This window comes from Caretta caretta, chromosome 9 (assembly GCF_965140235.1).
Source record: "Caretta caretta isolate rCarCar2 chromosome 9, rCarCar1.hap1, whole genome shotgun sequence".
Taxonomy (NCBI): Eukaryota; Metazoa; Chordata; order Testudines; family Cheloniidae; genus Caretta; species Caretta caretta.
Genome location: NC_134214.1, coordinates 33,833,748 through 33,846,849, shown reverse-complemented (window position 1 = coordinate 33,846,849; position 13,102 = coordinate 33,833,748). Strand labels below are relative to the sequence as shown.

The following is a 13,102-nucleotide window of genomic DNA, read 5'->3' as shown; positions in this document are numbered from 1 at the left end:
CAAGGGGCAGTTACATCTGCCTTCTCGATTCATTATATTTTATTTGTTTTTAAGGGCAAATTCTGGAACCAACCTCAGTTGCTGAGCTCTGGGGATCTGTGTGTTAGGTGAAGTGGGTGAAAAAATCCCCAGGGCTGCAGTTGCCCCCACACAACCAGTGGTGCTGTCCCTTTGTGGGACACACCTACGAGTCAGCAGGCCATATCCTCTTGGACGAACTTACTGGCTGGTGCAAGAGCACTGACAATTCCCCAGAGTCCTTCCAGAGGGGGAGTTGGGATAGACATTCACTTACATTCTACGCTACCATGCAGCACCCAGTTAGCAGAAGGCAGGATTTTCTCTTGATTTATCTGAACATCATTTGGAGGGCAGTGATTTTTTTCTCACTCTTCACAGAAGTGAGAAACTAACAGCGCAAGGCTGAAGGCAAACATCAAACCGACATTGTGCACAGCATGTTTCTCCAGGCAGTTATGCCAATTCCTCTCAGTCTTGATGTGGACACTTTGCCATGCCAATAATGGGCTCTGAAGCACAGAATGAAAGTCATGCTGAGTTCTATAACTGCATGGTTCTGTGACTACCAGTGTGGAATGAATTGGAGGACTGGGCCTAGGTTACAAACATTGTATTCATTCTGCTTTTGAAAGGTTAAATGGTAATTTCTAGAAGTGACAATTCCATTTCACAATAACTTTTGAAGTTTCAAAATTTGATTGTGTGTATGCATGCGCTGGCCGGGGATATCCAAGTTCAAGTCCCTGATTGAGAGCAGAGAGAGAGAGAGAGAGAGAGAATGAATCTGACTCAGGTCCTTTCAAATTTAGAGACTTTGTGTAACCTGAAATGTAGGAAAATGACCAGATCAGATCCAACCTTGACTTGATAACATTTATTTAATATTCTCTGAAATATGCAAGAATTTGAAGAAGCACATAAGCAATCAAATGCAGCCACAGAAAAACCATACTGTATATAAATAAGATGCACTATGAGAAATACACAATATTGAATGAAACCGTACTGTACATTAATAATCTTTGAGAAATGAACTCAAACTGTAGGTTTAGTTTACTCACGATATAAAAACCTTGACTTTTAAAGAAAAATATCGATTCAATCCAATCCTCGGGCCAAAGCCTGTACCCACTAAAGTCAAAGGCAATTTTGCCACTGATTTCAATGAGTATACGATCAGGTCCTTCGTGTGCCTCCATAGGCACCTGAATTGTATATTATTTTTACAAGGCCTACCTTGAATACTATTACAAAAATGACAAAACATCAACTCAAAAGTATGTGTCAGCAACTTCCAGATAATAATGCAGAAATAGGTTATCTATCCATGCACAGAATAAGGCAAAAGCTAATTCATTCAGGTTAGGAATAATAAATGTTACTAATTTCTTTTTCACAACACAAACATTTTAGACTTTTTTTTTAATTAATGGATATATTATGCATCATATTATTTTTCACTTTTTCCTATCTCTACCGAGAAAGCTGGCACTGAGATGTCAAAAAGGAACTGTTCATTGATTAAGCTTACTGTATTCTGTTCTGTAACAACCACAGAATTTCATCTGGGTTTATTAATAATGTCTACCATGAAAAAACACACACTATTATAAGATAACAATTTATAGAGTTGAAGGTACATTAAAATGTAATCCATGAATTTCAAACACTAAGTTTTAAAATATTTTTTCAGACTAAAAGCTGCAGAAAATTAGTTCTTAAATATTCTACAGAAAATTCTGGAACATTTAACATTTTAAATTTCTCACGCTTTCTTCTTCTTAAAAATATTTAAATTAATTTAGTAGCCCATCTTTTTGAAAAATAATCAGAAAAAGATACAGTCGATTACAAATCTTTTGTTTTAATTAGCGTGACCAAAGGTTTGTCATCAGGGCTGTAATCTTCATAAGCAATGGGGGTTGCATCATACATTGCAGGTCGGGATTTCTTTCCAAACCTAAAAGAAGGGGAAAAAAGGACTTTGGTGATAAACAGAAGTACATACATGTTAATTGTAATAATCCACTGATTCATGGCTCCCTGTCAGAAAAATCTTTAGGGGAAAACTGTAAATTCTAAACCATATTGCAGTATTTCTTGCAATCAACAGTAAAAACACAGAAGGAATGTTTGAACTATATGGAACCCAGAAACCAAGCCCTAAAAAGAGCAAGGAACAGATTCTGTACCCCCAAGTCATTGGAGGTTTTACCCCTGAATTCAATAGAATCAAAATCAGATACTAAGGGTGAAATCCTAGCTCTGGTGAAATCAGTGGAGAAGCACCCACTGACTACAATGGGCCCAGAATTTCCAAACAACATTGAGGTTCCCTGATGTCATTTGTCACAGTTATCACACACTGTTCATTGTTTTTTTGTCTTCCTATTTGCCATCTGGAAATAGATAAAACTGTATAGTCAGGTTGAATTGTGAACTGGCAGACAAAGTGTCAAATAATTCAGCTGGTACAGTTTTGCTGACTAGATATATCCATTAGAGAGTCAGGTTGAAACTGCCAAGATTCTATAAAAGTTTGGAATGCCGATAAAACATTAATGCCTTTTAGTGAATCACTCTCATGAACACTTATTAAAATGTTAGGTAAAAAATATGCTGTAGATATGACCTGACTGTAAAAAAAATGCCTTCAGAAATAGTTGTAAGTAACTAGGAGCTTTAAATAAAGAAATAGAATCATAGGGATAAAGAGATAGAAAAGACCTCAAGTCTATTTTCCTTACAGGGCTCCACCACATAAGACTCTGAAAGTGAAATAGAAGGCCTCTCAATTAATATACAAGGAATTCCTCTAATTTTAGATTCCCATTTAGTTCCCTTCATGCATATGACATGTTAGCTCTACTACTGAAAAAAACAAGGTGGGTGAGATAATATCTTTTATTGGACCAACTTATGTTGGTAGAAGGGGCAAGCCTGCAAGCTTCACAGAGTTCTTCCTCAGGTCTGGAAAAGGTAACCAGCGTGTCTCCACTACTGTAAGCTATTCAGGCTGGAAATTGTGACTTAGAAGTGATGTTCTGAAGAAATTATTTAGGCTAAAACAAAAACCAATCCCATATTGTTTAAAGAATTGTATACAATTTCCCCGTTCTCCTGATTTAGTTCATGGCTGTTTTTGGTGAATTGCACCAACCAAGATGGGTGGAAATCCTATAATTTGAATGATGCAAATCTCATGCAAGGAAAATACTCCAATTCTCAACAAGCCTAGAGTGAAAAACTTGTTTTTACTTTATGACTGACAGCTTTCTTCCATATTATACACAAAGTTAAATATATTTGGGCCACTGACTTCATCAGGGATGAATCTGTGCTTTAGTTGATATTCCAGGATCTGTGGAACCAAGCACGCTTATGGCACGTTACTAATCAATACGATAAAGATGAATTTCTGAACCATTTCCTCCTCTATCATTTTCAGCAGGAGTTAAAGATGCAGATCTTTTAATAGGCAAGAAAGAAGATGAAAACTCTCTGGTGATTTATGGTGACATCCTGCCCTTTTTTGACAGAAGCACACTGCAGATGCTGAGAGCATACTACCGGTTGCACACCTTGTACAATGCAAGATCCATTCTCCTGTGAAGATCAGGGTGGGCCATGGTTGACTAGCACACGCTAAGACAAGACCACGGCACCTATACTAATTGTTTGTGGCCTGGATGCGCCTTCTAGATGATAGACCACATGCCTTTGATCAGCCAGGCTCTGCTTATAACACTATAGCTAGTTAATATATTACTCAGAGGTCTCAAAATGTAACTATAAATGGGGAATCATCATGGAGCACGTGTGCTTCTAGTGGAGTCCCGCAGCGATCAGCTCTTGGTTCTATGCCATTTAACATTTTTATCAATGACTTGGAAGAAAAGAAAATCATCACCAACAAAGGCTGCAGATGACAAAAAAGATTGACAATGTTATGTGATAGAAGTCTACTATTTCCTGAACATGTACCTGCTATTGATCCTAAAAAAAATTTCACACTGTAAAAATACACCCTTCATTTGACATCCACCCACACATGTGTATATAAAGAATATCAAGGCCTATATTTTCCAAAGTGAGTAGTGATCGTGTGTCCAAACTGTGACACCTTAAAAGGAACCTGATTTTCAGAAAGCGCTGAGAACCTGTTCTTTGAAAACAGGCCCCTTTAATATGTCTCAGGTTGAACACCTAAAATAAGTCACTTTTGAAAATGTAGGCCTTGGTAGTCTCAATATATATACACACGTCTGTGTAAAAGACAACTGTGAAATTGTGATTCCTCCGCTGTTCTGGGAGCACCAATTTATACTGCTTTCTATCTTCTGAAACAGAAATAAAGACTGAAGTCTGCACACTAAATCTTAGAAAAGTACCAGCATGGCAGCTGCATAGTAGATATTTATATAGCATCAAATGATTTATTTCTCATTTTCCTTTTTTGGCAGCACACAAATATTATTTGCAATTCAAACATTCCTTTTCATTGACATTAACTAGAATATATTTCACAAAGGTGCAAATAAAAATCCTTTTTATTTACAGGTTCTGGCATTCTCTCTTTTTCTTAACTACTGAATGCAGGCTTCAAAAACCAGTATGAATGCAGCCCCAATGTAAAAGCTTTTTTATGAGCTCATTCACCTTGACTCTCACTGGTTTTACTAAAAGGTGTTCCTTGGCACTATGCAGAGATTAATTCAGAGCAGGTCACATAGCTAAAGGAAAGACCTCCAACAAACAGTCCAGGTCCCAAGATTTGAAAAGTCTGACAGCAGCACTGTTTCACCTTTTCAATCACATCCATCAACAACTTGCAGTGAAAATAGTTTGAGTCAAGGTGAATGAGCTTATAAAAAAGCCTTTAGATTGGGGCATTGAACCACTAAGTGCCCTCTGCCCACCCCTGGAGCAGGAGAAGCAGTTACCTCACCATACACCTTCCTCTCTATACCCAAAGAGGGTGGTGGGGGAGTGAACATCTAGTACCCCTTGAAGATAAAGGAGCAGAAGAAAGATTCCAGCCATCAGGCAACCCCCTCCCCACCCAAGATAACATCAAAGGAAGAGGAGGCCCTACAACCCATAGGGTTAGGGGTCCCTAAGCTTCCAGTGCAGGAGACGCTAGTTAGGGTAGGGAAGAAAGTCCCAAGAAAGGGGATGAGCAATACTTGGGACACTCCAAACACTGTGCTGAAACATTCAGCTGCTAAGAACAGCACCAACAGCTGGGACCATTTTTATTTGGGTCGCATATCCCTGTTGTGTACAAGGCCTCAGGATTCTCTTTAAATGTCACCATTGTCCACTTCTCCTTACATCTGGGAAAATACTGTTGCACAGAGAATGAACAATATAAAAAATTGGGAAAATATGGCCACCAACCACACCATTGCTAAATCATCCTTTTGCCTGGCATACTAATGGTTCCAGTTATCAGAAGAATGTGGATGAGAGTAAATACTCTTTCAGTTCTCTAACCAGGAACAGGAAAGGGGCATAGCCAGAGTACATAAGAAGAGCCCTACTGGGTCAGACCAAAGGTCCATCTAACCCAGTATCCTCTCTTCCGACAGTGGCCAGTGCCAGGTGCCCCAGAGGGAATGAACAGAATAGGTAATCATCGAGTGATCCATCTCCTGTCACTCATTCCCAGCTTCTGACAAACAGACGCTAGCGACACGATTCCTCCCCATCCTAGCTAATAGCCACTGATGGACCTATCCTCCATGAATTTATCTAGTTCTTTTTTGAACCCTGTTATGCTCTTGGCCTTTACAACATCCTCTGGCAAGGAGTTCCACAGGTTGACTGTGCGTTGTGTGAAGAAATACTTCCTTTTATTTGTTTTAAACCTGCTGCCTATTAATTTCATTTGGTAACACCTAGTCCTTGTGTGATGAGAAGTAGTAAACAACACTTCCTTATCTACTTTCTCTACACCAGTCATGATTTTATAAACCTCAATCATATCTCCCTTAATCGTCTCTTTTCCAAGCTGAAAAGTCCCAGTCTTATTAATCTCTCCTCATACGGAAGCCGTTCCATACCCCTAATCATTTTTGTTGCACTTTTCTGAACCTTTTCCAATTCCAATATATCTTTTTTGAGATGTGGTGACCACATCTGGACACAATATTCTAGATGTGGGCATACCATGGATTTATAGAGAGGCAACATGATATTTTCTGTCCTATTATCTATCCCTTTCTTGATTATTCCCAGCATTCTGTTTGCTTTTTGACTGTTGCTGCACATTGAGTGGATATTTTCCGAGAACTATCCACGACTCCAAGATCTCTTTTTTGAGTGGTAACAGCTAATTTAGATCCCATCATTTTATATATATAGTTGGGATTATGCTTTCCAATGTGAATTTCTTTGCATTTATCAACATTAAATTTCATCTGCCATTTTGTTGCCCAGTCACCCAATTTTGAGAGATCTGTTTGTAGCTCTTTGCTCAGTCTACCTGGGTCTTAACTATCTTTAGTAATTTTGTATTATCTGCAAATTTTACCACCTCACTGTTTACCCCCTTTTCCAGATCATTTATGAATATGTTGAATAGGACTGGACCCAGAACAAACCCCTGGGGGACACCACTATTTACCTCTCTCCATTCTGAAAACTGACCATTTATACCTTTGTTTCCTATCTTTTAATCAGTTACCAGTCCATGAGAGCACCTTCTCTCTTATCCCGTGGCAGCTTACTTTGCATAAGAGCCTTTGGTGAGGGACCTTGTCAAAGGCTTTCTGAGAATCCAAGTACACTATATCCACTGGGTCCCCTTGGTCCACATGCTTGTTGACCCCCGCAGAGAATTCTAGTAGATTGGTGAGGCATGATTTCCCTTTACTAAAACCATGGTGACTCTTCCTCAACAAATTATGTTCATCTGTATGTCTGACAATATTTTTCTTTATTACAGTTTCAGCTAGTTTGCCTGGTACTGAAGTCAGGCTTACAGGCCTGTAATTGCTGGGATCACCTCTGGAGCCCTTTTTTTAAAATTGGCATCACATTACCTATCCTCCAGTCATCTGGTATAGAAGCTGATTTAAATGATAGACTACAGATAGTAGTTCTGCAATTTCACATTTGAGTTCCTTCAGAACTCTTGGGTGAATACCGTCTGGTCCTGGTGACTTATTGCTGTTTAATTTATCAATTTGTTCCAAAACCAAAGGCTTCACTTCAGCAATCCTTGACTGGTGTATGGCTCCTAGCAGGTAGTAGACAGGCATAGTTAGAGCATTTTCAACAGGAAGGGCAGAGCACTAGAAAACCGCTGAGGGGAGCCCAGGCCCCAGGCAGGAGGAGTAGCCGTGAAAGGAAAGGTGGGGTACTCTGGAAAGTCAGGAGCCAAGAAACAGCCATGGTGAGCAAACAAGATAAGGAGTTCCTGTCTACTTTAATCTGTGATTACTAGCACTGACTTTTATCACTAACACCCTGCTGCAGTAAATGATCACATCCGATACATGTGACTGTATCATTAACTGTTCTGTCCATTATTTGGCTTCCATTTTAGCTGCAGGCATACACCATTTCCAGTTCTTATTTGGCTGCCTACTGAAATTAAATATTCAGTTTATACACACCTACTTTAAACAGCTGTTTGTTACATCAGCATAGGACAAGGGAGGGCAAACTATGGCCCGCGGGCTGGATCTGGCTCATCAGGGCTTTCAATCCAGCCCATGGGATTGCCAGCCCCATGGTGCAGCGGGACTAAGGCAGGCTCCCTGCCTGCCCTGGCCCCGCACCACTCCCGGAAGCTGCCATCACCACGTCCCTGCAGCCCCTGGGGGAGAGAGGCAGAGGGCTCAGTGCGCTGCCCTTGCCTGCAGGGACTGCCCCCTGCAGCTCCCATTGGCCAGGAATGGGGAACCGCAACCAATGGGAGCTTTGGGGGTGGTACGTGCAGGCAAAGGCAGTGTGCAGCGGAGCCGCCTGCTCCACCCCACTCCCAGGAGCCACTGCTGGACGTGTTGGCCACTTCTGGGATTGGCGCGGGGCCAGGGCAGGCAGGGATCCTGCCTTAGCCCCGCTGTGCACTGGGCCAGAGCCCGTACCCTGAACCCCTCCTGCACCTCACACTTCAACCCCCTGCCCTGAGCCCCCTAAACCCCTGCCCTGAGCCCCCTGCCACACCCCTCCTGCACCCCAACCCCCTGCCCTGAGCCCCCTCCTGAACTCCGCACCCCTTCTGCACGCCAATCCCCTGCCCTGAGTCCCTAACCCCCTGCCGCATCCTGCACCCCAACCCCCTGCTGAGCCCACTCCTGCACCCTGTACCCCAACCCCTTGCCCTGAGCTCCTTCCTGCGCACCACACCCCCTCCCACACCCCACACTCTCTCCTGCACCCCAACCCCCTGTCCCAGCCCTACATTCATGGTCCTGCATACAATTTCCCCATCCAGATGTGGCCTTTGGGTCAAAAAGTTTGCCCACTCCTGGCATAGGAGCAGGATGGAAACTGATTTATAGACTAATACAATGGCTTGCTATGCTGATAGTATCAGCAAGATACCTGCCATTACTATCTCACAAATAGCAGTTCTAAACTACACATTTTAATCTCAAATGCAATTTACTCATTGTAGTTGGTGTGAAATGTTTTAATTATATTTAGACTGCTGCACTGAACAAAATGCATGCAACTTTCTTTTTAAAACCTTTTCAAATTAATCTATCTTCTTCTTGGGCATCTAGCGCAATGGTATTTGACTGTCTCACAACTATTAAAGGATTTATCCTCACAATATTCTTGCGAGGCAGATAAGACTTATACCCATTTAGTGGATGGAAAAACAGAGGCACAGAACAAGGTCATACCAGGAATCTGTGGCAGAGGTGGGCACTGAACCCAGATTGCCTGAGTCCTGGTCCAATGATTTAATCACACACAAGATATCAACCCCTGGCATTTTGATGATTATTTAGGAATTTTGTTTTGTTTTGCTAGGTGTCAAAATAATTTTGAAAAATATATGCAACAAAACAAAAATAAAACGTTCCCAAATGCATTATTCATTATTACCCAAAGTACATGGATGATAAAGTACGGAATTTTGATATGTAGATTTTGAAATGTGTAAATATAACAAGAAGAATAAAAACTTACAAAATAAAAAAAAATACTTGCACACTTCCCAAACGGAAACACCTTACAGACTGATGTAAAGGGACAGATTCAGCTCTCAGTTACACTGTGTAAATCCAGAACTCTACTGCCTTCAATGGAGTGTCACTTGATTCGCACTGTTTAACTGAGACCAGATTGCAGTCCAGATATAATGATGAGCAATTAAAACAATGCGATATTTCTAATTTGGAAGCAGTACAGCCTTCATATTTGTCAATAGCAATTGGCTGATGCTGTGCTACTACACAAGAATTTGAAGTAGATATAGCAAAGAGATTCCATTTACTTTCCCTTTCCCCACAACAAACCTGGCATGTCGGATAGAAGCAATTGCACTACTAAATTCACTGTCAATGCTTCTACAATTGTAGAACTCCTCATAGGCTGGCCTGGAAGAGCCTTGGTATTCAATGCGGCTTATGCGACATATCCCCACAATCAGAATGATCAGCATTAGGACAAATGCGACACAAAGGGCTCCAATTATGATGTAGAGGGAATGACGAGGCATGTTCGTTAGACTCTCTGCCATGTGCCCAGACTTCCACTGCAGATCTAGCAATAATACATAAATAAATACAAAAATGAAATTATTATTTATTTCCTTCCTGTTGAATAGAAGTTTTGGGTGCATTCATTTCCAACATTTCTGTACAGACTTCTGTTGTTAATGATATTCTACTTTAAAATTATATTTTACATTTGAGGCTCTGCCTTGGACATAGCTGTATTTAACATGCTGTAAATACCAATATCACAAAATCTGAAAGATAATTTTGATTTTAGTTGGCTCTGTAACTGCTGATTGATGATCATCAGTTGCAATAGATACAAGAGCAGGGTTCTCATTATTGGCTCTGCCACTGATTTTCTCTACAGCCTTGAGCCCTCCATTTTCCCATCTATACTTTCATCGTTTATTCATAGCTTTCAAAGTCAGAAGGAAATTACATCTCCTAGTCTGCTCTTCTATTTAAAACAAAGGTCACAGAATTCCACACAGCTACCCTGGCATTGAGCCTTGTGTTTGACTGAATCCAGAAAGGCATTCAGTCTTGATCTGAAGACTGCAAGAGAGAGAGAATCCACCACTTCCCTTGGTAGTTTGTCCAATGGTTTATCACCCTCACTGTTAAAAATTGATGCCTGACTTCTCATTTGAATTTGTCTGTCTTTAACTTCTGGTCATTGCTGCTTCTTCTGCCTTTCTCAGCCAAATTAAAGCCCTTTGGTACCTGATATTCTCTCCTTGTGAATGTACTTCTACACTATAAACAAATCACCTCTCAAACAGATTGAGTTCTGTAAGTCATTTGCTGTAAGGCATTTTCTCTAGCTCTTGAATAATTTTTGTGGCTCTTTTCTGCATCCTCACAAATTTTTCAACAGCTGTTTAAAAAAAAGGGGACACCAGAACTGTATCCAGTGTTGGCGTCACCAATGCTATATACAAAGGTAAAATCACCTCTCTACTTCTATTCACTATTCCCCTCGTTTATACATCCAAAGATTGCATTTGCCCTTTTTGCCACATCAGTTCATGGCGGAGGTTGGGGGACGACTCATATTGAGTTGCTTGTCAACTATGACCCCTAAAATCCTTTTCAGAGTCACTGCTTTCCAGGATACAGTTCCCCACTCTGTAGGTATGACTTGCACTCTTAGATTTATGACCTTGCATGTGACTGTATCAAAATACATTTTGTTTGAATGGGTCCAGCTTACCAGATCACTCTATATGACTTGCCCTGTCCTCATCATTATTTACCATTCTGCCAATATTTGTCTCATCAGCCAGTATTATCAGCAGTGATTTATATTTACTTCCAGAGCAGACCTCCAGATCTTCTTGGAATCAGAGAATTGTAGGCTTGGAAGGGACCTTGAGAGTCTCTGTGCTCAAAGCAGGACTAAGTATTATCTAGACCATCTCTGACAGATGATTGTCTAACCTGCCCTAAAAAATCTCTAGTGACAGAGTTCCCACAAAAATCTCCAGTGATGGAGATTATTCTCACTCAACAGCTTTGAGACACTCACTTTTATGTAGCACTTTAAAACCAACAGTTGCTACTATTACTTCACTTGCAAAAAAAAAAAAAAAAGAATCATTCTTGGACACAATTAAATAATTTAAAGGACTCCTGCAGGGCAAAGCAGCTGGAAATACTGGTAAAAGAGGTTCCTGTGTGGAGAAAGTTTCTCACTGATTTGCGAGCATATATCTCAAAGGGTTTGCAAAAAATTAAAGACCCAACTATTAAACTATTAAGTCTTTCAAGCAGTGCAATATACAGCCATAAACAAGTAGACTGTACTTGATTATAGGCAATCCAAGTCCTGAGCTTCCCATACTTTCTACCCAAGGAAGCAAAAAAGAACAGTTCTTAAATCTCAGCTACACGTTCTGGGAGACTACAGTTGTCTGCCTTGATAAAATAAGCAGGATTCACTCGCAAAGAAAGCATTTCAGTACTCCGTGTGTGAGATCCAGATCAGGAGATAGCGTAGCCCTGGTGTATCCTCACATTAGACTGATGCCTTTGAACACAAGCCTATTATTTTTGCATCAAAACATTTCCACTTCATTTCAGCTATATAATCATCAAGAAAAACCACATAAACAGTACTGAGTCTCTGCATGTTTTATGTTGGGTGATTAGACTCTAAATAAATAGATTTTGTTTTATAATACAGTCAAAGATTCATTTAGGGCCAGACTGCTCCTAGCCCTTACAAAGGTACACGAGGGCGAGGAGTTGGAAGGATCCACCACAATTGCAGTCCCTGTGCTCAAGGGGAAAAGCTGCTCCCTTCCTTACTCCTCTGGGGTGCCCCAAAGGGATAAGGAGGTGAGATCCTGGTTTTAGCCCCCTACACGTACAGAACTAGCTGATCACATTGCAGGGAGAACCCTGGACCTGATAAATGAATTACAGTACCGAGCAGGCATAGGCTGTGCAACCCCTTTGCATCCTCTCTGAGGCTGAATGCCTCATGTGGTTTTCTTACAGGATGGTACCTTAAATAAAGGACTAAGCCCTTAGTCTAGAGGTGACTTTTTGTATCTTATCTGCTCCATCTCCATTCATCAAGTTACTGCGGATATCTAAACTGACTGGAAGATTTGAATCTTCCATTGCTTGTTTGTCGTCCTCAAATCTGGTGATTTCTATCACTGGTCAAACTACCTCCAACTGAATATCACCTCTACCCCATCTGTTGTAAACTCTTGGCAATCTTTTAAAATGTTAAGGGTGGGCTTTGAGGTTTTTTCCCCCCCACAATTTCTACAATAGTACTGAATGTCTTCATGGCTCCTGCAGGAATTGTAAATGGCTTGGCACCAGTGCTCAATCTCAATGAATGGAGATCCATTTGGACGCAGAAGTCTGACACTGTGTCTATAATTTATTTTCACTTCACGATTGAACCTGCCATGTCACATTCCATCCACCATCCTCAAATGGCCCACGGAGTACTTAAAACCAGACTGGGACAAAGCACTTAATAAGATACTCTGGGGTTGGTGGGATTGTGGACTTATTTATTATGTCAAAGAGTTGTTATTGCCAATAGATGACTGATTTTAGGAGCTCATCTGCTGGGTGGCATCTGGGGACAGAGTCCTGATTACTGATTGACTATGTATAGCAGTGGTACAAAAGGAGGCTACAGGGTAGACAAAAATCACTTGGACAATGGTGCAAGGAAATAGTGAGGTTATAACATCGGGTAGGACAGCTCAGTGACAGGCTGAGAGGGAAGTAAATGGGCAGTGTTCTTTGTTTCTGTGGAGATGATGAAAGATTGATGCCACTATTTCCTCAAGTTTGTGTTTGCTCAGATTATCTTGTACCATTTGTATAGCTGAGAAAGCTTTCAAGGCTGCTTGTTTGTATTTGCTTTT

At 40.9% G+C, this 13,102-nt stretch overlaps 1 protein-coding gene across 1 annotated transcript in view; it reads right to left on the bottom strand.

Annotated features, from left to right (window-relative positions):
• Positions 1–880: 880 nt before the first annotated feature.
• DNER (delta/notch like EGF repeat containing) overlaps positions 881–13,102 on the bottom strand; it is a 283,977-nt gene continuing 271,755 nt past the window's right edge. Inside the window, exons 12-13 of the mRNA XM_048864354.2 lie at positions 9,501–9,747; positions 881–1,981 (exon numbers count right to left, since the gene is read on the bottom strand). Of these exons, the coding sequence (XP_048720311.1) occupies positions 1,870–1,981; positions 9,501–9,747 (359 nt within the window). The 3' untranslated portion in view covers positions 881–1,869. The remainder of the gene's footprint in view (positions 1,982–9,500; positions 9,748–13,102) is intronic.